The sequence below is a fragment of the Carcharhinus amblyrhynchos genome, chromosome 2 (genome assembly GCF_965287045.1).
Source record: "Carcharhinus amblyrhynchos chromosome 2, sCarAmb.v2.hapA, whole genome shotgun sequence".
In the NCBI taxonomy this organism is placed as follows: Eukaryota; Metazoa; Chordata; class Chondrichthyes; order Carcharhiniformes; family Carcharhinidae; genus Carcharhinus; species Carcharhinus amblyrhynchos.
The window spans coordinates 145,886,508-145,914,360 of NC_137325.1; the positions used below are offsets into that span (position 1 = coordinate 145,886,508).

At 45.3% G+C, this 27,853-nt stretch overlaps 1 protein-coding gene across 1 annotated transcript in view; it reads left to right on the forward strand.

Moving 5' to 3' along the window:
• The window catches only part of smpd5 (sphingomyelin phosphodiesterase 5), a 51,738-nt gene extending 34,909 nt beyond the window's left edge, over nucleotides 1–16,829 (forward strand). Inside the window, exons 5-8 of the mRNA XM_080213745.1 lie at nucleotides 963–1,052; nucleotides 7,081–7,144; nucleotides 12,336–12,495; nucleotides 16,399–16,829. Of these exons, the coding sequence (XP_080069871.1) occupies nucleotides 963–1,052; nucleotides 7,081–7,144; nucleotides 12,336–12,495; nucleotides 16,399–16,530 (446 nt within the window). The 3' untranslated portion in view covers nucleotides 16,531–16,829. The remainder of the gene's footprint in view (nucleotides 1–962; nucleotides 1,053–7,080; nucleotides 7,145–12,335; nucleotides 12,496–16,398) is intronic.
• Nucleotides 16,830–27,853: the final 11,024 nt, after the last annotated feature.

Below are 27,853 nucleotides of genomic sequence, written 5' to 3' on the forward strand. Positions count from 1 at the left end.
CTAACACGAGAGAACATAGTTTTAAATTAAGGGGTGGTAATTATAGGACGGATGTCAGAGGTAGGTTCTTTACTCAGAGGATAGTAAGGTCGTGGAATACCCTGCCTGCAGCAGTTGTGGGCTCACCAACTTTAAGGGCGTTCAAATGGTCAGTGGATAGGTATATGGATAACATTGGAATAGGTTAGGTTCGAGGGTCGTTAGATTGGTTCCACTGGTCAGTGCAACATCGAGGGCCGGAGGCCCTGTACTGCGCTGTAATGTCCTATGTTCTGTGTTCTATATCCCTAAATCTCTTTGTTCTATAACTCTCCACAACGCCCTACCATTAACTGAATAAGTCCTGTCCTGATTCAATCTACCAAAATGCATCACCTCGCATTTGTCTAAATTAAACTCCATCTGCCATTCTTTCAGCCCAATTGATCAAGATCCCGTTGCAATTGGAGATAACTTTCTTCACTGTCCACTATGCCACCAATCTTGGTGTCATCTGCAAACTTACTAACCATGCCTGATCCAAATCATTAACATAGAAGACAAATAAGTGGACCCAGCACCGATCCCTGAGGCACACCAGTGGTCTCAGGCCTCCAGTTTGAAAAACAACCCTCTACAACCACCTTTGTATCCTCACCCTGCATCCTGTGAGATTTAACTTTATGCAACAACCTACCATGGGGTACCCTGTCAAAAGCCTTGCAAAAGTCCATGTAGACAACATCAACTGCACTGCTCTCATCTTGGTTACCCCTTCAAAAAACTCAATCAAATTTGTGAGACATGATTTTCCACTCACAGAGCCAACTGTCCCTAATCAGTCCTTGAATCTCTAAATGCCTGTAGATCCTATCTCTCAAAATACCTTCCAGAATCCTCAGAGGTTTGAACTTAGATTGGATATTGCTAACTGCACTGGATGAAAAGCAGCCAACATCCTTAACCACTTCTTTCTCCTCTAGAAGATCAGTCGGAACAGCAGCACCACATACTCAAAATGTATAAAGATCCCTGCAGTTTTGGACCTGGTAAAGAGAAGCCTGGTGTCATAGGTTAGTACTTGTTGAACTTCATTTGATGAGGTTAATATTTATATTCAGTCCCCCTCCATTTATAAATGGGGTGCAGAGGGTTTGTATAATATGTGCATCAGCCGTATAACGATATAGCGCCAAGACTGTAATACCACACTCTGTAGGTCACAATTGTATTCACTTTTGTTACTGGAGTCCATGTTTAACACAAATAGTGACCCCACCCATTCCACTTCTAGGTGATTAGAAAGGTTTAAGTATGCACAAGGTATTATTAACAAAAGTACTCATTGGTTCTTGCATTCTGTGTACCTTAATAAATAAACACACTAACTGCAGTACTTAATATGCAATAACTGCACCTTTAAAATAGTGATTGTTCTTTGGCAAATGTAAGTAATTGCCTGATTTAAATGTGGACATGTTAAATGGTAGGGATTGTAACGTGTTTTAACTCCAGTCTCGAAGGATTCTTTGTTCAAACCTAGGATGAATGAAATGAAACAAGAAAATGCAGGAAAATCTCAGCAGGTCTAGCAGCATCCGTAAGGAGAGAAAAGAGCTGATGTTTTGAGTCCAGATGACCCTTTGTTAAAGGGATCCTCATTCAAATGGGCTTTGATAAATGGTCATCTGGACTCAGTGTCAGCTCTTTTCCTTCCTAACAGATGCTGCCAGACCTGAGATTTTCCAGCATTTTCTCTTTTGGTTTCAGATTCCATCATCCACATAATTTGCTTTTAACTAGGATGAATGAATATTTGCCAGATTATCATGGTTTGAGACAAGAGTAAAGATTCAAATTATTAACTGCCTTTATGGAGGGGACCAGGTGCTTCCTACAAGAAGGAATTTCAGATCCTTAAATAAACCTGTCCAGGTGATTTATACAATCCCTTTGGGAAAGACAAGAAATCATCACCTGAACTGATTTTAAATCCTGTTTTGAAAGAGGAAAGACTGGGAGATTTACCAATACAAATGCCACTGATTGTGCTGGTCCTAAGAGATGGGATTTAAGGATGGTCTCCAGGTAGCAGAGTGAGATTGATGATTTATAGAGGGAGTTCCAGGGAATGAAGCTTGGACATCTAAGGGCATGGCTGCCTGTGGTAGGACGAAGAGAGGGGATCCATAAAAGTATATCAAGGGATTGAAGGCTTTTGGTTTGGTCGTAGGGCAGTAGCTTATTGAGATGAGGAGAGAACTAGGAGCAGGAGTAGGCATTTCAGCCCCTCGAGCTTGCTTTGCCATTCAGTACAATCATAGCTGATCTTAGAAGCCCTACAGTGTAAAAGGAGGCAGTTCAGCCCATTGAGTTTGCACTGGCAAACCCAGCCAGGCTCTAACCTCTTAACCCCACGTATTTACTCTATTCTCCCTGACTCTAAGGGGCAATTTAGCATGACTAATCAACGCAACGTTCATATCTTTGGACTTTGGGGGAGGGGAAATTGGACACCTGGAGGAAACCCAGGCAGGCACAGGGAGAATGTGCAAACTCCACACAGACAGTGACCCATGGCCAGAATCGAACTCAGGTCTCTAGCATTGTAAGGCAGCAGTGCCACCGTGCTGCCCCAACTCAGTCTCAGCCTCAGCTCAGCTTTCCTGCCTGTTCTCCAAAGCACTTTAACCCATTACTAATTAAAAATCTGACTTGCCTTCTCAAACTTACTCAATGTCCTGGCATCTGGTGTAGTGAATTCCACAGGTTCACCATCCTTTGACAGAAGTAATTTCTCCTTATTTCTGTTTTAAATTTGCTGCCCTGATCCCAGAACTATGACTTCTTGTTCTAGATTGCCCCACGAGAGGAAGCATCAGCTCTGTCTATTTTGTCAATCTACTTCAATTAGATCTCCCCTCATTCTTCTAAACTAGAGAGTGTAGGCCAAAACTACTCAATCTCTTTTTGTAAGACAAACCCTTCATCTCTGGGATGAATCTAGTGAACCTCCTCTGAGCTGCCTGTAATGCCACCACATCCTTCCTCAAATAAGGTGACCAAAACTGTACACGATACTCCATGTATGGTCTCACCAATTCCTTGTATAGTTGCAGTAATACATCCTTTCATACTTTATTCCTTTTGCTATAAATGCTAAAATTCCTTATGCCTTCCTTATTACCTGCTGTATCTGAATAGCAGTTTTCTGTGGCTTGTGCACAAGGGCACCAGACTCTGGTGCAGACTCTGCACCAAAGCACTCTGAAGATTCTCTTCATTTTGACAACCTTGTCAACTGCCTTTCTGAAGTCCAGAATTGAGGATGAATTTTTTTTGACAATTTGGAAGAATTATGGATGGTACAGTGGTTAGCACTGCTGCCTCAATGCCAGGGACTGGGTTCAGTTCCAGCCTTGGGTGGTAATAGGCAGGAGTGGGGGTCCATTCAAACAGCACTAGTTTTTCTTCTCATCACCTGTCTGTGAGCAGGTGGTTTTTCATGTGATCCGAATTATATTGACCCCAAAGCAATCTCTAGGGAGGATGAGCTCAAGAGTTATCTCACTGCATACATTCAAAATGTGAAAAAGTGGGTTTGTAGCTTCTCCCTTGCGTACATATAATAAAGAGAGAAATGGGAAAAGGGTTTGATGGTACAGAGGTCACAGAAAATAAAGGTTCACATGGGTTCAAATCCAGAATCAAAGACCAGTAAGGTTTTCTTCACAGATAATTGGTAATTTGTAGAGATTGAGGCTGCATTTCCAGGCCTGGTGTTCAAACTGGGCAGAGCTCCTTCCGTGCAGCCTGCCAGGCATCAGATTGGGCTAAACAGCAAGTCCGTGCAACCTGATCATTCCAAGTATTTAACAAAGCATGTCCACTCTCTAGAATTTGCAGTCCCAGGAGATTGTCAGTAACTCCTCAGAGGAAACAAGGTGTGAGATTTCTGAAACAGCAAAGTGTATTCTTTTGTTCTGGGCCTTTGTTCAGCCAGAATTGTTTTAAATTTAAAAGTTAGGCATGTAGATGTATTTTCATAAATAACCAGATGCAAATTATGGAGTTCTCTTAAACAACTGTTTTTAATTCAAGTTATATAACGGGGACAGTGGAAAGTCACAGGTAATTAACAGGAGCCCAGAATACGGGAATACACAAGCAGTTTACGTTGTTACAAGTTGCTATTGTTGTTCTAGTTTGTATCTGGATATCACTCCCTGCTCCCAGGTCCAGATGTCTGATGTAATGAATTATCTCAGATTAAATTGATAGGCAAAGGGATCTGGGTGCACAGGGCACTGAAAGTGGCAATGCAGGTGGAGAAGGTAGTCAAGAAGGCATACGGCATGCTTGCCTTCATCAGCCATGGTATTGAGTTTAAAAATTGGCAAGTCATGTTGCAGCTTTATAGAACCTTAGTTAGGCTGCACTTGGAATATCGTGTTCAATTCTGGTTGCCACACTACCAGAAGGATGTGGAGGCTTTGGAGAGGGTACAGAAAATATTTACCAGGATGTTGCCTGGTATGGGGGGGCATTAGCTATGAGGAGAGGTTGGAGAAACTTGGTTTGTTCTCTCTGGAGCGACGGAGGTTGAGGGGAGACCTGATAGAAGCCGACAAGATTGAGAGGCATGGACAGAGTGGACAGTCAGAAGCTTTTTCCCAGGGTGGAAGAGTCAGTTACTAGGGGGCACAGGTTTAAGGTGCGAGGGGCAAGGTTTAAAGGAGATGTACGAGGCAAATTTTTTAGAGCAGTGGATGCCTGGAACCTGTTGCTGGGGGCGGCGGGGGGGGTAATGGAAGCGGATAAGGTGGTGACTTTTAAGGGGTGTCTTGACAAGTGAATGAATGGGATGGGAATAAAGGTAAAGGTTTTAGTTAAGTCGAGCAGCATGGTTGGTGCAGGCTTGGAGGGTGAAAGGGCCTGTTCCTGTGCTGTAATTTTCTTTGTCCTTGTTAAAGGCCTTGGTGTTAATCTGAGGACTTTTATAAAGACCTTTGGTTTTTCTCTCAAAGTTTGTGATTTTATAAATTGAGATTACTAACCCTTTCAACAGCTTTGTTCAGTGCAGGTATCACATTTACCTTAGCTGCCCACTACTTACTTATATATTCATCAGAACGCTTGCTGTTTGTTTTTATGCGGCTTTTAGGCTTTCTGTCAAAATTCATTTTCTCCCTTAAGAGCTTTTCAATCTTTTGCTGCTGAATCCTAAAACCTTCCCAGTTCTCTGGTCTACCACCGTCCCATGCCACTTTATATATCCTACTTTTCAATTTAACATTATCCTTGACCTTTTGTTAACCATGGATTTTGCCTTTTTCTTGTGAAATGTCTTTTCCAACTGTTTGAATATCTGCCACTGCTCATCTACTGATCTGTATTTTAGCTTGTTTACCCAGTTCGCCTTGCACAGCTCGTCCCTCGTACCATTATAATTGCCCTTATCTAAGTTGAAGGCACTGGTTATGGACATAAGGTGTTCATCCTCAAGTTGTATCTGGAGTTCTGTCGTATTGTGATCACTGTTTCCTCAGGGATCCTTAACCAGAAGATTCCTTACAGCCCATTCTGGGGAAGGTTCCATAACGTGCTGCTCTAAAAAAAAAATCCCTGATACACTCTGCAAATTCTTTTTCAACACTGCCCTTGCCAGTTTGGTTTGTCCAGTCAATGTACAGATTAAAATCTCCCATGATAAGTGCAGTTCCCTTCAAACATGCCCTTGATATTTGCCCGTTTATGCTGTGACTAATTGAGAGGTCACATTTTGAGGGTCCATAGACCACTCCCACCTGCATATTCCTTCCCCTGCTATTCATGATTTCAACCCAAACCAATTCTAAATCACCATCCACTGTCTTTATAATACTGCTGAACAGTGCTCTCAAACCTCCCTGGATTAACAACGCTACTCCAGCTTTCCCCTCTGGCCTGTTCTTTTGAAACATTGTACACCCTGGAATGTTGAGCACCCAGTCCTGGTCACCTTGCAACCACGTTTCTGTAATACCTAATACAGCATACGATGCAGTCTCTGCTATCAACTCATCTATCTTGTTGCAAATGCTTCATGCATTCAAATAAAGAACAAGTACTTCAACTTTTTACAATTGTTTACAACTCTGGATTTGCTCTGCTGCATATTTTTCTTTGTTTCCTCCCCCTGTAGCACTATGACAGTCAAGGTCCCCCTCACTATCTTATGCTACCACTCCTTCATACTCCTGATTTTTTTTAAGTTTGCAGATATTAAGCTCAGTAGAAAGGTGAGTTGGTTTGCCTTCCATATTTAGGGAAGGGTATACTTGTCTTGGAGGCAGTACAGTGAAGTTTCACTAGACTGATCCCTGGGATGAGACAGTTTCCTTTAAATTCAATTAGGGAATGTGGGTGTTACTGGCTAAGGTAGCATTTATTGCTCGTCCCTATTAACCGTGCAAAGGTGGTGGTCAGATGTCTTCTTGAATCACTGCAGCCCCTGAGATGCAGGTACACTCGTAGTGCTGTTAGGGAGGTAGTTCCAGGATTTTGATACAGTGAAAGAACAGCGACATATTTCCGAGTCAGGATGGTGAGTGACTTGGAGAGGAGCCTGCAGGTGGAAGTGGTGAGAGGCTTAAATTGGGTCAGTATTTTGTACAATTTAGAAAAATTTGAAGGTTTCAATGAGATCATCTTCAATTTGTGAAGGAACTTGCCAAGATAGGTGCTGAGATTGTTTTGTCTGACTGAGGAATCTAGAACAAGGAGCAAGGTTTCAGGATGTGGGGCCGATCATTTAGACTGACATGAGGAAACATTTCTTCAAAGGGCTGTGAATGTATCCTCCAGATGGTTGTGGCTGCTCCGCTATTAGATATACTTAAGGCAATTGTCTCAGGGATATGGGGAGCCGGCAGGAAAGAGGAGCTGAAGCCCAAGATCATCAATAACTATTTGATTGGGAGATGGGCTCATTGCACTGTTTGGTTTTCTCCTCTTTGTCTTTGAAATGTCAGCTTCCACATGTACACTGACACTCAGCTCGACTCACTACCAGCTTTCTTGACCCCTCCAGTGTCTAAGTGTCACACTGCTTTTTGCTAGGTACGTTGTTGGAACAAAGAACCATGTATGATGATCCAGTGATGAACCCTGAAAACTTGCAGAGGTGAGTAACGGCAAGAGGAGCAGAACACACGTAGCACAACTGAGCCCAACTACAACGCTGCCTGTACTCTTGGCAGCAATGACTGGGTAGCACTCCTGCCTCTGGGCTGGGAGTTAAGGTCACAACCTTCTGACGCAGAGGTGGAGCGCACAATCCAGGCTGGCATTCCTTGTGTAGTACTGAATGCACGGGCGTAGCAAACAATTAAGAAAGCCAGTAGTATATTGGCCTTATTGCAAGGAATTTGAATCCAAGAATAAATAAGTTTTGCCACAGTTGTACAGGATTTTATTAAGACCATCCTTGGAAGTATGCAAGTATTTGAAGAGTGCTTCTGTTGGAGGTGCCATCCTTTAAGTGAGATGTTAAACTGAAGTTTGCCATCTTTGAATAAAAATATCAAATGGCACCATTTTGAAGAGGAATAGGGGAATTTTCCTAATTCTTTGCCAATGTTTATCCCCCAACCAAGACTTAGAATGATTGCCATTTATCCCATTGTTGTTGGTGGGATTGAGCTTTACATAAATTAGATGCCACATTTCCTATATAATAAGTAGATAGAACATTACAGCACAGTACAGGCCCTTCAACCCTCATTGTGCCAAGCTATGTCCAAACCCAAGATCGTGCTATCCCACTCCTTATCATTCTGGTGTGCTCTATGTGCTTATCCAATAACTGCTTGAAAGTTCCTAAAGTGTCCAACTCCACTACCACAGCAGGCAGTGTATTCCACACCCCAACCGCTCTCTGAATGGAGAACCTATCTCGGACATCCCTCTTATATCTCCCACCATGAACCTTATAGTTATGCCTCCTAGGAACAGCTACATCCACCCAAGAAAATAGCCTGCACTTCCACTCTATCAATCCCCCTCGTCATCTTATAAACCTCTTAAGTTGCCTCTCATCTTCCTTCACTCTAAAGACAAAAGCCCCAGCTCACTCAACCTTCCCTCATAAGACTTGCCCTCCAAACCAGGCAACATTCTGGTAAATCTCCTCTGCACTCTCTCTGATGCTTCCACATCCTCCTTTATAGTGAGGTGACCAGAACTGCACACAATATTGCAAATGTGGTCTCACCAAGGTCCGGTATAGTTGCAGCATAACCCCACAGCTCTTAAACTCAAACCCCCTGTTAATAAATGCTAACACGCTATAAGCCTTCTTCACGGCTCTATCCACTCAAGTGGCAACCTTCAGAGATCTGTAGATATGAACCCCAAGATCTCTCTGCTCCTCCACATTCCTTAGAACCCTGCCAATGACCCTGTAATCCGCATTCAAGTTTGTCCTACCAAAATGAATCACCTCACACTTATTAGAGTTAAACTCCATCTGCCACTTTTCTGCCCAGCTCTGTGTCCTATAAGTGTCTCTTTGCAGCCTACAACAGCCCTCCACCTCATCTTCTACTACACCAATATTGGTGTCATCAGCAAATTTACTAACGTACCCTTCAGCCCCCTCTTCCAAGTCATTGATAAAAATCATAAATAACAGAGGACCCAGCACTCACCCCTGTGGTACCCTGCTGGTAACTGGCCTCCAGTCTGAAAATTTTCCTTCCACCTCCACCCTCTGTTTTCTATGAGAGAGCCAGTTACTTATCCAATTGGCCAAATTTCCTTCTATCCTTTCCTCATGAGCCTACCACGGGGAATCTTATCAAACGCCTTACTAAAACCCATGTAAATGACATCAACTGCTCTACCTTCATCTACACACTTAGTTACCTCCTCAAAGAATTCAATCAAATTTGGGGGGCAAGACTTACACCTCACGAAACCGTGCTGACTAACCTGGATTAAGCTGCATCTTTCCAAATGGTCATAAATCCTATTCCTCAGGACCCTTTCCATTAACTTACCAACCACAGAAGTAAGACTAACCGGCCTATAATTACCAGGATCATTCCTATTTCCTTTCTTGAACAGAGGAACAACATTTGCCACTCTCCAGTCCTCTGGCACAATCCCCGTGGACAGTGAGGACCCAAAGATCAAAGCTAACAGCTCCGCAATCTCATTCCTTGTCTCCCAAAGAATCCTAGGATATATCCCATCTGGCCCAGGGGACTTATTGACCCTCAGGTTTTTCAAAATGGCTAATACATCTGCCCTCAGAACATCTACCACCTCTATCCTATCAGCCTATATCTCTCACACATCCTCAAAAACATGGCCCCTCTCCTTAGTGAACACTGAAGAAAAGTATGCATTCAATGCCTTACCTATCTCTTCTGACTCCATGCACAATTTCCCACTGCTGTCCTTGACTGGCCCTAACCTCATCCTGATCATTCTTTTATTTCTCACGTAAGAGTAAAAAGCCTTGGGGTTTTCCTTTATCCGACCCGCCAAGGACTTCTCATGCCTCCTCCTAGCTCTTCTCAGCCCTTTTTTAAACTAATTCCTTGCTACCTTGTAACCCTCAAGCGACCCAACTGAACCTTGTATTTTCATCCTTACATATGCTTCCTTTTTCCTCTTGACAAGACATTCAGCCTCCTTTGTGAACCATGGTTCCCTCACTCGGCCATTTCCTCCCTGCCTGACAGGGACATACCTATCAAGGACACGCAGTATTTGTTCCTTGAGCAAGCTCCACTTTTCGTTTGTGCCCTTACCTGACAGTTTCTGTTCCCATCTTATGCTCCCTAATTCTTGCCTAATCGCATCATAATTACCCTTCCCCCAATTATAAACCTTGACCTGCCGTGTGACCCTATCCCTCTCCATTGCAATAATGAAGGATACTGAATTGTGGTCACTATCTCCAAAGTGCTCCCCCACAAACAAATGTAACACTTGGTCCAGTTCATTACCCAGTACCAAGTCTAATGTGGCCCTACCTCTTGTCAGCTTGTCCACATATTGTGTCAGGAAACTCTCCTGAACAAAAAGTGTCCCATCCGAACTATTCGACCTGTAAAGGTTCCAATCAATATTTGGAAAGTTAAAGTCACCCATGATAACTACCCTGTGACCTCCACACCTATCCATAATCTGCTTTGCCATTTCCTCCTCCACATCTCTATTACTATTTGGGGGCCTATAGAAAACTCCTAACAACGTGACCGATCCTTTCCTATTTCTAATTTCAGCCCATATCACCTCAGTGGGCAGATCGCCCTCAAAACGCCTTTCAGCAGCCGTTAAACTATCCTTGATTAACAATGCTACTCCTCCACCTCTTTTACCGCCTTCCCTACTCTTACTGAAACATCTATACTCCGGAACTTCCAACAACCATTCCTGTCCCTGTTCTAACCATGTCTCCATAATGGCCACAACATCATAGTCCCAAGTACCAATCCACACTCCAAGTTCAGCTACCTTATTCCTGATGCTCCTTGAAGATACATTTCAACCCACCATCCTGTCTGCCTGTATACTCCTGCAACCTTGATACCTTCCTCAGTAACTCGCGACCCTCAACACTGACTTTTGAACTACAGCTCATTTTCCCATCCCCCTGACAAATTAATTTAACACCCCCCCCCCCCCCCCCCCCCCCACTGCCGCTGCCGCCGCCCCCTGAAGAGCCGTAGCAAATTTCCCTCACAGGATATTGCTGCCCCTCTGGTTCAGGTGCAAACCGCCCTGTTGTACAGGTCCCATCTTCTCCAGAATGTGTTCCAATTATCCATGTAAATGAAACCCTCTCTCCTACACCATCCCTACAGCCACATGTTAATCTGCACTTTCTCCCTGTTCCTCAACTCACTAGCACGTGGCATCGGCAACAAACCAGAGATGACAACATGCTTTGTCCTGGCTCTCAGCTTCCATCCTAGCCCCCGAAATTCCTGTTTTAAATCCCTGTCCCTTCTCTTACCTGTGTCGTTGGTACCGATGTGCACCATGACCTGCGATTGATCCTCCTCCCCTTTAAGGATTTTGAAGACATGGTCTGAGACGTCACGGATTCTTGCACCAGGAAGCAACACACCATCCATGAGTTTCTCTTGCTGCCTCAGGACCTCCTATCTGTCTCTCTAACCATCGCATCCCCAATTACGATTGCCCTCCTGCTTTCCTCTCTCCCCTTCTGAGGCACAGGGACAGACTCAGTGCTGGAGGACCGGTCACTCTGGCTTACCACTAGTAGGTCATCCCGCTGCTCCCCACCACCCCCCATCTCCCAAACAGTATCCAACGCGGAATACTTGTTGCGGAGGGGAACGACCACAGGGGATCCCCGCACTGGCTGCTTCCTCCCAGCCCCTCACTGCCACCCATCTATCTTCATTTTTTGGAGTCTCCAAATCCCTGTAGCTTTTATCTATGATCACCTCTGCCTCCCGAATGATCCGAAGTTCATCCAGCTCCAGTTCCCTAACGTGGTTTTTGAGGAGCTGGAGATGGGAGCACTTCCCACAGGTGAAATCAGCAGGGACACTGACGGCATCCCTAACCTCAAACATCCTGCACTGCCTTTCCTGCCATTCCCTCTGGACAAAAAGAAAGATCTTGCCTGATATTCCCTTACCCCCTTAGTTAGAGGAATAGGTTAAAGAAAGAAGAAAGCTTACCTGCTCTCGCTCCAAGTCTTTTTTAGGTTAGAGGAGGGGAGAGAGTGTACAGTCTCAGGTTTCCTTCCCGTTCAAATTTATTGGGCAAAAAAAACTTCCCAGGTCTCACTGAGGCCTACTTCTGGTTTTACACTCCCGGCTTAGAGAAAAGAAACTCCGAGAAAGGCAAGGTAAAAATCCCTTTACCTACAAGCTCTCTTCACTAAATCACCACTCCAGCTGCTCTTCTGGAAACAATGAGGTCGACCTCATTCCCATAAAGGGAAAAAGAAACTTGCCAGGTCTCACTGGGGCCTATTTCCAGTTTTACACTCCCGCTGTCTTAGAAAAGTAAAACTCCAAAAAAAGTAAGGTAAAAATCCCTTACCGACAAGTTGACTGCACTTCAAAGCATGCTTTAGGATGTCAAGCCTTGAAAGGAATAAATGCTACTTTAGTTTTTCATTTCTTTGTTCTGAATAGGCCAGCCGTCTTGCAGTTTAAATTAGCTTCAAATAGCTCTCTGCATGAAGCACTTAGATCAATTTATAGAAATAGTTCAGTTTGTCTGCCTGTCTCCAGATCTCGTACCTTGCAGATAGCTGTAAGAATAGTTGAGTGAAGATACTTGAATCTCGGGTTCAAAATACGTGTTTTCAATTCTTTCAGGGCCTTGGAGATTGATGAATTAAGGAAACAGTACCTGGCATTCCCTATGAACCCTGTTACCAACTCCACTGACAGCACAGAGCCCAGAAACATGGGAGGTGGTCGCAGGATCGATTACTTATTGTATCGGGAAGACACCCTTGCAAAGGAAGTGACTACTGTGAGTTTGCTGGCTTATCTCAATTCTTACATCCCAGTTCCCTTTACCCAACACCCCTGTGCCCACTGACCTGCATCCACTGCATTGAGTACAAGAATTGGCAAATCACGTTGCAGCTGTATAAAACCTTGGTTAGGCTGCATTTGGAGTATTGCTTGCAGTTCTGGTTACCACACTACCAGAAAGATGTGGAAGCTTTGGAGAGAGTTCAAAGAACATTCATCAGGATCTTGCCTGGCCTTGAGGGTATTGACTATGAGAAGTGAAGAGATTGAATAAACTAGGATTGTTTTCACTGGAAAGGTGGAGGCTGAGGGGAGACCTGATAGAGATCTACAAAACTGAGAAGCATAGATAGGGTAGATAGTCAAAGGCTTTTTCCCAGAATGGAAGTGTCACTTATAAGGGGGACACAGGTCAAGGTGAGAGGGGGAAAGTTTAAAGGGAGATGTGTGGGGGAAGTTGTTCATGGAGAGTGTGGGTGCCTGGAACGCACTGCCAGAGGAGGTGGTGGAAGCAGGCATATTAGCAACATTTTAAGAGGCACCTGGATGGATATGTGAATAGGGAATAGAGCGTTACAGACTGAGTAAGGGCAGAAGTTTAGTGAGGGCATCATGATCAGCGCAAGCTGAAGGGCCTTTTCCTGTGCTTTATTTTTCTTTGTTCTTTATAGACTCTGGAACGGTCCCTGCAGCTTGGACAGTGATAGAGTTGGCCTACTATTTAAAAAAGGAGAGAAAGCAGGAAACTGTAGACTTAGTGTTAGTTGCAGGGAAAAGATGAGACTCTAAAAAAGGATGGACTAATAGGACAAGTAGAAAATGATAGTAGGATTGGGCAGAGTTAACACAGATTTATGAAAGGGAAGTCATGTTTAACAAACCTGTTGGGAGTTCTTTTGAGGATGTACACATTGACGAAGGAAGTGCCGTGGACGTGGTGTACATGGACTTCAGCAAGGCGTTTGATAAGGTCCCCCATGCAAGACTTCTTGAGAAGGTGAGAGGGCATGGGATCCAAGGGCCTTTGGCCTTGTGGATCCAGAACTGGCTTGCCTGCAGAAGGCAGAGAGTGGTTGTGGATGGGTCTTTTTCTGAATGGAGGTCAGTCACCAGTGGAGTGCCCCAGGGATCTATTCTAGGACCCTTGCTGTTTGTCATTTTCATAAATGACCTGGATGAGGAAGTGGAGGGATGGGTAAGTAAGTTCGCTAATGACACGAAGATAGTTGGTGTTGTGGATGGTCTGGAAGGATGTCAAAAGTTGCAGCAGGACATAAATAGGATCCAGGACTGGGCAGAGAAGTGGCAGATGGGCTTCAACGCGGATAAGTGTGTAGTCGTCCATTTTGGCAGAACCAACGGGATGAACGAGTACACTATCAAGGGCAGGAGTCTTAGTAGTGTTGAAGAGCAGAAGGATCTTGGGGTCCGGGTCCACAGGACTCTTAAATCGGCCTCGCAGGTGGAGGAGGTGGTCAAGAAGGCGTATGGTGTACTGGCCTTCATTAATCGAGGGATTGAGTTTAGGAGTCGGGAGGTAATGCTGCAACTTTATAAGACCCTAGTCAGGCCTCATTTGGAGTACTGTGCGCAGTTCTGGTCGCCTCACTATAGGAAAGACGTAGAAGCTATTGAAAGGGTACAGAGGAGATTTACAAGGATGTTGCCTGGACTGGGAGGCATGCCTTATGAAGTTAGGTTGAGGGAGCTGGGACTCTTTTCCCTGGAGAGACGAAGGTTGAGAGGCGACCTGATAGAAGTTTATAAAATGTTGAGAGGAATAGATAGGGTGGATTCTCAGAGGCTATTTCCCCGGGTTGAAATGGTCGCTACGAGAGGACACAGATTTAAGGTGCGGGGAGGCAAGTACAGAAGTGATGTTAGGGGTAAGTTTTTCACTCAGAGGGTGGTGAGTGAATGGAATCGGCTGCCGTCAGTGGTGGTGGAGGCGAACTCGCTGGGGTCTTTTAAAAGACTTCTGGATGAGTATATGGGATTTAATGGGATTGGGGGTTATAGATAGGTCTGTAGATTGGTAGGTGTTGATGTGATCGGCGCAACTCGTGGGCCGAAGGGCCTGTTTGTGCTGTAGTGTTCTATGTTCTATGTAACTAGCTAGAATAGATAAGGGGGAACGGTAGGTGCCTCATTTAGGTCATGGTGGCGCAGTGGTTAGCACTGCTGCCTCACAGTGCCAGGGACCTGGGTTTGATTCCCAGCTTGGGTCCCTGTCAGTGCAGAATCTGCACATTCTCCCTGTGCCTGCGTGGGTTTCCTCCGGGTGCTCGGGTTTCCTCCCACTGACCGAAAGACATGCTGGTTAAGTGCGTTGGCCATGCTAAATTCTCCCTGCTTGTACCGAAACAGATGCCAGAGTGTGGCGACTAGGGGATTTTCACAATGTAACTTCATTGCAGTGTTAATATGAGCCTACTTGTGACTCTAATAAATAAATTTAGTTTTTAAATAATGGCCTATACAAGTGATTAGTAAATAAAATTAGAGTATATGGGATTGGGTGGAATATAAAGAACAAAGAACAACCCAGCACGGGAAGCAGGCCCTTTGGCCCAATGAGCCCGCGCCGCCATCCTAAAGCATTTTCCTACACCTACCTAGACCCGTGTATGCGTATGGTACCCCCATTGGAAACCAGATTCAGGGGAGAATAGTTCAGGGACAATTTGTTACACCAGTCAGCCTAAGAGCTCATCTTTGGGGTGTGGGAGGAAACCGGAGGAAATCCACGCAACCACAGGGAGAATGCACAAACTCCCACAGACACTGGCCCAAATCCATGTATCTGCACAACTAGCAGTGATAGTCACTGAGCTGTTGTGGTGCCCATCTGCTGGTCCAGTTTTAAGCACACACAACGACGCGAAGTACTAGGCCACTCTCGAAACATCCAAGAGCAGCCCACGCACGACCCACCGTGTGCATGCCCCTCGTTAGACAACAAGGTTAACTGACAGAATAGGAATAAATGAGCCATTTTCAGGTTGGCAGACTGTAACTAGTAGAATACCACAAGGATCAGGGCTCGGAGCCCCAGTTACTCTCAGTCTATATCATGATGTGGAGATGCTGGCATTGGACTGGGTTGGGCACAGTAAAAAGTCTTTCAACACCAGGTTAAAATCAAACAGGTTTATTTGGAATCATGAGCTTTCGGAGCGCTCAGCTGATGGAGCAGCACTCCAAAAGCCCATGATTCCAAATAAACCGGTTGGACTTTAACCTGGTGTTGTGAGACTTCTTATTGTCCATATCAATGATTTGAATGTGGAGATTAAATGGGCAAAAGTTTGGCAGGTGGAATACAATGTGGAGAAATCTGAGGTTATCCACTTTGGTTAGAAAAAAGCAGGAGTAAAGTATTTCTTAAATGGTGAAAGGCCTTGAACTTCAGAAAGACCTTAATGTCCATCTTCATGAGTCAGGAAGCTGACATGCAGGTACCACAAGTGATGAAGATGGCCTTTATTACAAGAGGGTTTGAGTATAGGAATGAAGATGACTTACGTTATATGGAGCCTTGTTGAGACCACATCTAACACGTGGTGTGTAGTTTTTGTCTGCTTAGCCAGAGAGTGTAACAGAGGTTCACTAAAATAATTCCTGGGATTGACATATGAGGAAAGATTAAATAGATTGGGCCTTTGCTTCAGAAGAATGAGAGGTGATCTTATTCAAATCAATAAAATGCTTAACAGAATTTACATTCAGGAAGGATGTTTCTCTTGGCTAGAGAGGTGTAGAACTAGAGAACAGTCAGAATCTTTATGATGCAGAACAAGGCCATTCAGCCCATCAAGTCTTTGGTTGTATGGGAGGAAATTCCCAATTTGTTCATATAGAAAGATGATTATGCAAATTTATTTATCCTTCATGGCAGGAACTGGAGGAATTCACCTTTATAACCCAGCTGGCTGGACTGACTGACCACCTTCCTGTCGGAATGAGACTCTTCATTTCCATCGCACCTGAGGAAGGAGATGTGAACCGTGACCAAGATGATGACCTTTGATCACCCTTTACCCTCCCTCAGAAACAGACTGACTGCAATCAGTGCCAAAAACCTCTAAGTACAGAAGAACTAATCTTTGATCTGGTATTTTTAAGAAATATAAATATTCTAACAAGACTGCCCAGGAATTTTAATTATTCAGCAATTTCTTCTGCTTTTCACAATGAAGGATATTGTTGATATGGAAAGGAGCACTTTCGACATCAGACCCACTGGACTGAGGAAGGAATCAGGAACCGGATCCGGCCTCTGGTCGGAAACTGATTAAGACATGATTTTCACGGGGAAGAACCTTTGATACGGTAACTGATTCACTGCCCGGTTAGTCTGTGGGTCTGATGTGTGGAACTGATTTAGACTGTTCATGGCAGCTATCACTGAGGCCGTTAATTGCCCTAAAAGAGACCTGATTGTGCCAAAGTCTCTGACAGCACCAGAGGAAAGCAGGATGGCACAGGAGAGCCCGAGGTCTAACACCTTGTGCGTGGTTAACCCATCACTTCATCAGTGCTGACCTGGATCTAATGCTGGTGGTTGTAAAGGGAAGGAGGATGCAGAAGACCATCATGTTGTGCAGAGCACTAAATGGGTGGCTGGTGTGTGCTCTGATCGTCTATGCCTGCTGTTTTCCTCTTTGTGCTGTATAAATGACACTTTAAGTAAGACGCCTTTGACTCCTTTTACTATCGATGTGACAGAAAAAGTGGTTTTAGAATCAGAGAAATGTTTCAGTACAGAAAGAGGCCATTCAGCCCATCATGTCAGCACTGGCCAAAGGAGAGAAAATAGATGCAGCTTCTCATTTTATATCCACTTTTCACCACCTGATCCAGAGCCTTGTGGGCTACAGTGCTTCAGATGTAGGTCCAGGTACCTTTTAACTGAGTGTTTTAGCTTCAACCACCAGTTTGGGCAATGAATTCCAGACACCCAGCACATTCTGGCTGAAAAGGGTTCTCCCCTAATCCTTTTACCAATCATCCTAAATCTGTGTGTGCCCCCTGGTAACTCTCCCTCAGCTAGGAGAAATCGGTCTGGCCTTGTCAACCCTAATGATGTCCCTCATAATTTTGTACACGTCAATTGGGTCAGCCCTCAACCTCCTGATTTTGATTTGATTTATTATTGTCAGGTGTATTTATTTACAATAAGTATTGTTTCTTGCACACTATACAGACAAAGCATACAGTACATAAAGGAAAAGAGAGTGCAGAATGTAGTGTTACAGTCATAGAACAAAGAACAAAACAGCCCGGGAAACAGGCCCTTTGGCCCAATGAGCCCGCGCCGCCATTTTAACATTACCCGTACCCCCCTCCACCCATGACCCTTATCTATGCTTATGGCACTCCACATTGAGGGAAGACTAACTTAGGGACAATTTGTTACACCAATCAGCCTAATAGCACATCTTTGGGGTGTGGAAGGAAACCGGAGCACCCGGAGAAAACCCACGCAAGCACGGGGAGAATACGCAAACTCCCACAGACACTGGCCCAAATCCGTGTGTCTGCACAGCAAACAGTGATAGCCACTGAGCTGACGTCTTGCCCAGCATCTGGTCCAGTTTAAGCACACACTAACGACGTGAAGTACTAGGCTATTCTCGAAACATCCAAGAGCAGCCCTCGCACGCCCCATCGCGTGTACGCCCCTTGTTGGACAACAAGGTGGACTGAAGCACCTGTGGATTGAGAGAAAAACATCAGTATCAACCACATCTTTATACATTCCCAGGGATGTCCCAAGGCTCCTGAACCTTATTTAAAACAGTCTCCTATATCCCTCCATCTCCATCCCACTCATGTGCCTGTCTAAGTAACTCTTAAATAGCTAGGGTGTAGAGAAAGATCCGCTTAATGCAAGGTAGATTCAGTCAAAAGTCTGACGTTGGTACGTGACCTTAGACTTGTATATCTCTTTCCTGATGTAAGAGTATGTGACCAGGATGCTTGGAGTCCTTGATTATTCAGGCTGTTTTTCTAGGGCAGCGGGCAAATGTAGACAGTCAGTGGATAGGAGACAGGTTTGCATGATGGACTGGGCTTTGTTCACAACCCTTTGTGGCTTCTTGCAGTCTTGGACAGAGCAGCAGACATATCAAGCTGTGATACAACCAGAAAGAATGCTTTCTGTAGTGCATCTGTAAAAGTTGAAGTGTAGCGGACATGCCAAATTTCCTTAGCCTCCTGAGAAAATAGTGGAGGAATTGGTGGGGTTTCTTAACTATAGCATCAGCGTGGAGAGACCAGGACAGGTGGTTGATGATCTGAACATGTAGAAACTTGAAGCTCTCGGCTATTCCCCCTTCACCCTCATTGATGTAGACAGGGGCATGTCCTCCATTCAACTTCCTGAAGTTGATGACTATCTCCTTCGTTTACTGACATTAAGGGAGAGATTATTGTTGCACCAGCTCACCGGTATCTCTCTCTTTCCTGTACTCTGTCTCATCATTGTTTGAGACCTTATCCGATTTCAGCTTCGGTTTTCAATCTCCTCTATAATTATGTCCTTCCTGTAATATGGTGGCCAGAGTACCTAGTCTAATAAAGCAAAGCATTCCATATGCTGCTTTGACCGCCTTGTCCACTTAGGATTATAAAATCCTGCAGTGCAGAAGGACACTATTTGGCCCATCAAGTCTGCATTGGCTATAATCCCACCTAGGCCCTATCCCTATAACTCCACGTTTATCCTACTTAGTGCTCTGACCTTACAGGGCAATTTAGAACATAGAATGTAGAACAGTACAGCATAGTACAGGCCATTTGGCCCTCTGTTGTGCTGAGTTTTGTCCGAAACCAAGATCAAGCTATCCCACTCCCTGTCATTCTGGTGTGCTCCATGTGCCTGTCCAATAAATGGTTGAAAGTTCCTGAAGTGTCTGACTCCACTGACTATCCTGGATTAAGCTGCATCTTTCCAAATGATCATAAATCTTATCCCTCAGGACCCTTTCCATTAATTTCCTGACAACCGAAGTAAGACTAACCAGCCTATAATTACCAGGGTCATTCCTATTTCCTTTCTTGAACAGAGGAACAACATTCACCACTCTCTAGTCCTCTGGCACAATCCCTGTGGACAGTGAGGACCCAAAGATCAAAGCCAAAGGCTCTGCAATCCATCCTTTGCCTCCCAAAAAATCCTAGGATATATCGCAACTGGCCCAGGGGACTTATCAACCCTCAGGTTTTTCAAAATTGCTAATACATCTTCCCTCAGGATGAAGGAGGTAGACATTCTATCAGCCTGTATCACACTCTCATCCTCAAAACCATGGCCCCTCTCCTTAGTGAATACTGAAGAAAAGTATTCATTCAACGTGTCACCTATCTCTTCTGACTCCATGCACAAGTTCTCAGTACTATCCTCGACTGGCCCTAACCTCATCCTGGTCATTCTTTTATTTCTCACGTAAGAGTAAAAAGCCTTGGTATTTTCCTTTATCCGACCTGCCAAGGACTTCTCATGCTGCCTCCTTGCTCTCCTAAGCCCTCTTTTTAGCTCATTCCTTGCTACCTTGTAACCCTGAAGCGACCTAACTGAACCTTGTTTTCCATTCTTGCATACGCTTCCTTTTCCCTCTTGACAAGATATTTAACCTCCTTTGTGAACCATGGTTCCCTCACTCGGCCATTTCCTCCCTGCCTGACAGGGACATACCTATCAAGGACACACAGTATTTGTTCCTTGAACAAGCTCCACTTCTCATTTGTGCCCATACCTGACAGCTTCTGTTCCCATCTTATGCTCCCTAATTCTTGTCTAATCACATCATAATTACCCTTCCCCCAATTTTAAACCTTGACCTGCCGTGTGACCCTATCCCCCTCCATTGCAATAATGAAAGCGACCACAATTTGGTGTCCATCTCCAAAGTTCTCTCCGACAAACCAATCTAACACTTGGTTTAGTTCATTACCCAGTACCAAATCCAATATGGCCCCACCTCTTGTCGGCCTATCTGCATATTGTCAGGAAACCCTCCTGCATACACTGTACAAAAACTGCCCTGTGCAAACTATAAAGGTTTTCAATATTTGGAAAGTTAATGACACCCATGATAACTACCCTGTCACCTCCACACCTATCCATAATCTGCTTTGCCATTTCCTCCTCCACATCTCTATTACTATTTGGGGGCCTATAGAAAACTCCTAACAACGTGACCGATCCTTTCCTATTTCTAATTTCAGCCCATATCACCTCAGTGGGCAGATCGCCCTCAAAACGCCTTTCAGCATCCGTTAAACTATCCTTGATTAACAATGCTACTCCTCCACCTCTTTTACCGCCTTCCCTACTCTTACTGAAACATCTATACTCCGGAACTTCCAACAACCATTCCTGTCCCTGTTCTAACCATGTCTCCATAATGGCCACAACATCATAGTCCCAAGTACCAATCCACACTCCAAGTTCACCTACCTTATTCCGGATGCTCCTTGCATTGAAGTAGACACACTTAACTCACCATTCTGTCTGCCGGTACACTCCTGCGACCTTAATACCTTCCTTAGTCCTTCACAACGCTCAACACTGGCTTTTGGACTACAGCTCATTTTCCCATCCCCCTGACAAATGAGTTCAAACTCCACCGCTCCCCCCCCCCCCCCCCCCCCACCTCCCCCTGAAAACCTGTTGCAAATTTCCCTCCCAGGATATTGGGTGCCCTTCTGGTTCTGGTGCAAACTGTCCTGTTTGTACAGGTCCCACCTTCCCCAGAATGTGTTCCAATTATCCATGTAAATGAAACCCTCTCTCCTACGCCATCCCTATAGCCACATGTTAATCTGCACTCTCTCCCTGTTCCTCAACTCACTAGCACGTGGCAACGGTAACAAGCCACAGATGACAACATGCTTTGTCCTGACTCTCAGCTTCCACCTTAGCTCCCTAAATTCCTGTTTTAAATCCTTGTTCCTTCTCTTACCTAAGTTGTTGGTACTAATGTGCACCATGGCTTGTGACTGTTCCCCCTCCCCTTTAAGGATCCGGAAAACAGAGTCTGAGATGTTACGGACCGTTGCACCCAGGAGGCAACATACCATCCTTAAGTCTCTTTTGCTGCCACAGAACCTCCTATGTGTCCACTCTAACCATCGTGTCCCCAATTACTATTGCTCTCCTGCTGTTCCCCTTCTGAGCCACAGGAATGGACTTTGCTGGAGATCCGGTCACTGTGGCTTACCACTGGAAGGTTGTCCCCCTCAATAGTATCCAACGCAGTATACTTGTTACGGAGGGGAATGACCACAGGGGATCTCCATACTGGCTGCTTCCTCTCTCTGTCACCCATCTATCTTCATTCTTCAGAGTAACTACACCCTTGAAGCTTTTATCTATGACCACCTCTGCTCCTGTTCCAGTTCCCTAATGTGGCTTTTGAGGAGCTGGAGATGGGTGCATTACCCACAGATGAAATCAGCAAAGACACTGATGGTGTCCCTCACTCCAGACATTCTGCAGGAGGAACATTGCACTGCCTTCCCTGCCATCCCTGTGAGATAACTTGCAGATAAAACAAGAAAAAGAAAGAAAGAGCTTGCCTGATATTCACTCACCGTCCTTTAGGTTAGAGGAGGTGGAAGGGTAGAGTTCACTACAAGTGTAGTGTCTTGGGTTTAGGAACCACCCAAATTATAAAAAGGTAAAAATAAAACATTGCAACCACTGCGACCCACACTATAAAAGCAAACTACAAACCTTCCCAGAACTCCCCACAGCTGACTTCTGGGTTCCTGTGGCTAGTTATGCTCAGCTCTGCCCTTTGACCACTCCCTGCAGCCTAGGCCCAAAAGTAAGTTCAAAATTAAGCACTCTTCCCTTCCAGCTCTCCTCAAAAGCATCATTCTCTTCTCTGCTTGCTCCTGTGGAACAATGCACTTACACAGAGCAAGGAATATTACAGCACAGAAACAGGCCCTTCAGCCCTCCAAGCCTGCACTGACCATGCTGCCCAACTAAAACCCCCATCTTTCTGGGGACCATATTTCTCTATTCCCATCCTATTCAGGTTATTTGTCAAGACGCCCCCTTAAAAGTCACTACCTTGCTGCTTGGGGAGGTGCTTCCATCACCTCCCCCAGCAGCAAGTTCCAGGCATCTACCATTCCCTCTCTCTGTTTAAAAAATATCTGCCTCACACATCTCCTTTAAACCTTGCCCCTTGCACCTTAAACCTGTGCCTTCTAGTAACTGACTCTTCCACCCTGTGAAAAAGCTTCTGACTATCCACTCTGTCCATGCCCCTCAATCTATCAGGTGGCCCCTCAACCTCCATCATTCCAGTGAGAACAAACAGGCCCTTTGGCCCTTGTCTGTGCCAAATCATTTTTCTGCCTAGTCCCACTGACCTGCACTTAGACCATATCCCTCCACACCCCTCTCATCCATGTACCTGTCCAAGTTTTTCTTAAATGTTAAAAGTGAACCTGCTTTCACCACTTCATCTGACAACTCATTCCACACTCTCACATTCTGTGTGGAGAACCCACCCCCCACCCCTAATATTCCCTTTAAACTTTTCCCCTTTCACCCTTAACACATGTACTCTAGTTTTTTTTCTCCCCTAGCCTCAGTGGAAAAAGCCTGTTTGCATTCACTCTTATACCCATCATAATTTTATACACTCCTATCAAATCTCCCCTCATTCTTCTACGCTCCAGGGAATAAAGTCTTAATCTATTCAACCTTTCTCTGTAACGCAGTTTCTCAAGTCCTGGCAACATCCTTGTAAACCTTCTCTGCACTCTTTCAACCTTATTAATATCCGTCTTGTAACTAGGTGATCAAAACTGCACACAATACTCTAAATTCAGCCTCATCAATCTCTTATACAACCTCACCATAATATTCTAACTTTTATACTCAATATTTTGATTTATAAAGGCCAATGTTCCAAAAGCACTCTTTACGATCTTATCTACCTGTGACGCCACTTTTAGGGAATTATGTATATGTATTCCCAGATCCCTCTGTTCTACGGCACTCTTCACTGTCCTACCATTTACCTTGTATGTTCTACCTTGGTTCGTTCTTCCAAAGTGCAGTACCTCACACCTGTCTGCATTAATCTCCATCTGCCATTTTTCTAGCTGGTCCAAATCCCCCTGCAAGCCTTGAAAACTTTTCTCACTAACCACTACTCCTCCAATCTTTGTATCATCAGCAAATTTGCTGATCCCATTTACCATATTATCAGCCAGATCACTGATACAGATGACAAACAATGGGCCCAGCACCGAATCCTGTGGCACACCACTAGTCACAGGCCTCCACTCAGAGAAGCAATCCTCTACTACCACTCGCTGGGTTCTTCCATTGATCCAATGTCTAATCCAATTTACTATCTTGCCAATATATACTGTATATTTACTATCTGTATTATACGTTCCAAAATGCATTACCTCACATTTGTCCGGATTAAACTTCATCTTCCATCTCTCTCTGCCCAAGTCTCCAACCAATCTATATCCTGCTGTATCCTCTAATGGACCTCATCGCTATCCACAATCCACCAATTTTTGTGTCGTACACAAACTTAACTAATCAAACTAGTTACATTTTCCTTGTGTATATATAATATAAAAATAAATTACAAACAGCAATGATGCCAGCACTGATCCTTGAGGAACACCACTTGTCATAGCCCTCTATTCAGAAACACACCCTTCCACTGCTACCCTCTGTCTTTTTTGACCAAGTGTATTTTGTATTCATGCACCAGTCTGCCATGAGGGACAAAGAACAACACAGCACGGGAAACAGGCCCTTCGGCCCAACGAGCCCGCGCCGCCGTCCCACTGTCTCAGTGACCTATTCATGATTTTAGTCTACGCCTGATCAGGGAGGTCCAATTTAGGGACAATTTAGTACCCAATCAATCAGCCTAAAAGCACATCTTTGGGATGTGGGAGGAAACCGGAGCACCCGGAGGAAACCCATGCAACCACGGGGAGAACGTGCAAACTCCCACAGACACAGGCCCAAATCCATGTGTCCGCACAGCAACAGAGATAGTCTCTGAGCTGTCATGTTGCCCTCGAGATGGTCCAGTTTAAGCACACTAACGACATGAAGCAATAGGCAACTCCCGAAGCAACATCCAAGAGCAGCCCACTACAACCTGCCGCATGCATGCCCCTTGCTGGACTTAAATGCCTGTGGAGACAAAAAAATTCATTATTAAACAGGCAAAGACTAACATCCCTGAGGCAAAACGTATTCCCAAGCCTACAATGTTTAGTAAGGCCTACTATATCCCCCTATATGCAGCCTGCTCATGTGGCTGTCTAAGTGACTCTTAAACAACCCTAGCGTGCCTGCTTCCACCACCTTACTCGGCAGTGCATTCCACACCCCCACTACCCTTTGCGTGAAAAACTGCCCTCTAATATTTGTCTTATACCTAGCCCCCCTCACCCTAAGCCCGTGACCCCTCGTTCTATCCATTTCTTGTAGCGGAAAAAGCTTACCACCATTTACTCTATCTATCCCCTTCATAATCTTATAAACCTCTATTAGATCCCCCCTCAGCCGACGTCTCTCAAGGGAAAACAGCCCAAGTTCATTCAATCTTTCCTCGTAAGACAGCCCTTCCATACCAGGCAATGTCCTGGTAAATCTCCTCTGCACTCTCTCCAGGATCTCTACATCCTTTCGGTAGTACGGCGACCAGAACTGGACGCAGTACTCCAAGTGAGGCCTAACCAACGTTCTATACAACTGCAACATCAGACTCCTACTCTTATATTCTATACCTCTTCCTATGAAGGCTAACATACCATACGCTTTCCTCATCACATTCTGCACCTGTACCGACACCTTCAGGGACTTGTGCACTTGCACCCCCAGGTCTCTCTGCGTATCTATGCTCCGGATAGTTCTACCTTTTATCGTATAACTCCCCTCCACATTATTCCGGCCAAAGTGCATCACCTCGCATTTCTCCGGATTAAATTCCATTTGCCATCTATCTGCCCAATCTACCAGCCTGTCTATATCCTGTTGCATTGCCAGGCACTGCTCCTCAGTACCCACCAATCCAACCATCTTAGTGTCATCAGCAAATTTGCTGATCACACCACCTACCCCCTCCTTCCAAGTCATTAATATATACCACAAATAGAAGAGGTCCTAGTACCGAGCCCTGCGGCACACCACTGGTGACAGACCTCCAATTGGAAAAGGAGCCTTCCACTACTACTCGCTGTCTCCTCCTCCCAAGCCAGTTCTCCACCCATCTACATACCTGGCCTTGTATCCCATGAGCCTTCACCTTTTCTATCAGCCTACCATGAGGGACCTTGTCAAACGCCTTACTGAAATCCATATAGACGCCATCAACGGCTTGTCCTTCGTCAACCGTTTTTGTCACCTCTTCAAAAAATTCCACTAGATTTGTAAGGCACGACCTCCCTGTAACGAAGCCATGCTGCATATCCCTGATCAGATTGCAGCGCTCCAGATGTTCATACATCCTATCCTTGAGGATCCTCTCCATTAGCTTGCCTATAACCGAAGTCAAGCTCACCGGCCTATAATTCCCTGGGTTATCCCTCTGACCCTTCTTAAACAACGGTACTACGTTTGCAATCCGCCAATCCTCTGGGACCTCACCTGTGTCCAAAGAAGAGACAAAGATTTGCGTCAGAGGCCCAGCAATTTCATCCCTCACCTCCCTTAACAGCCTGGGATAGATGCCATCAGGCCCCGGAGATTTATCCGTCTTTATACTGTCTAAAAGTCCCAACACCTCTTCCCTCGTGATGACTATATCCCTCAACGGATCCTCAAACTCCTCAAGCACAGCACCAGACATCAGGCCCCTCTCCTGCGTGAATACCGACGCAAAGTATTCATTCAGGATCTCCCCCATTCCCCCAGGCTCCAAGCATAGTTCCCCTCCTCTGTCCCTGAGAGGACCAATCTTCCCTCTAACCATCCTTTTATTTCTAACATAGGAGTAAAATGCCTTAGGATTTTCTTTAATCCTACCCGCCAAAGCCATTTCGTGGCCCCTTTTTGCCTTTCTGATGCCCCTTTTAAGTTCTCTCCTACATTCTCTGTATTCTTCTAACGCTATCTCTGTCCTCAAATGCCTAGATCTAATGTACGCCTCCCTCTTCCTCCTGACCAGGTCCTCAATATCCCTAGTTACCCACGGCTCTCTAATCCTACCCTTCCCATCCTTCCTCTCGACCGGCACGTGCCTTTCCTGCAAAGATTTTAGTTTTCCCTTGAGAGACTCCCACATACCCAGCGTCGACCTGCCATCAAACAGCTTACCCCAGTCTGTATCTTTAAGATCCTGTCTAATCCGGTTGTATCTAGCCCTCCCCCAGTTTAACACCCTCCCCTTAGGACAGGCTTCATCTTTATCCATTAATATCTTAAACCAGACAGAGTTGTGGTCACTGTTAGCCACCTGCTCTCCTACTTCAACGTCAACCACCTGCCCAGGCTCATTCCCCAGAATCAAGTCCAGTATAGCCCCCTCTCTGGTCAGGCTATCCACATACTGCTCCAGGGATCCTTCCATTACACACTGTACAAATTCCTCCCCGTCAGCACCCTCTGATCTCGGCACCTTCCAATCTACCCCGGGGAGATTAAAATCTCCCACTACCACCACCCTATTCTTCCTGCACTTATCTAGAATGTCCCTGCTTATCCCTTCTTCCACAGCCCTCGGGCTGTTGGGCGGTCTGTAGTACACACCCAACATAGTAACATCTCCCTTCCTATTCCTCAACTCCACCCATAGCGACTCGATTCCTATATCCTCTATACCTCCCTCCCTCTGCACTGCTATGATGCAATCCTTAACTAACAACACCACTCCCCCACCTCTCAGCGACCCACCCCTATCACGCCTGAAGCACTTATACCCAGGAACATTCAACTGCCAGTCCTGCCCTTCCTTTAACCAAGTCTCTGTCACCGCCACCACTTCCAACTTCCTTTCGAACATTATTGCCTTCAGTTCATCTGTTTTGCCAGTCACACTCCTAGCATTGAAACACATGCACCGAAGACCCTCAGAAACAATCCGATCCTTCTTCCTACCCTCCGGGCTTACCCTATCCCCAATCCCAGTTCCGTCCACCTCCCCACCCCCCCTCCATATTAGTTTAAACCCTGCCGAAACACTCCAGCTAACCTTCCAGCTAAGATATGCACACCCTTCCCAGTTAACTGTACCCCATCCCTCTTATATATTTGCCCCTCTTTCATAAAGACTTCCCAATGGTCTACGAATCTAAAACCCTCTGCCCTACACCAATCCTTCAACCACGCATTGAGTTGGAGTATC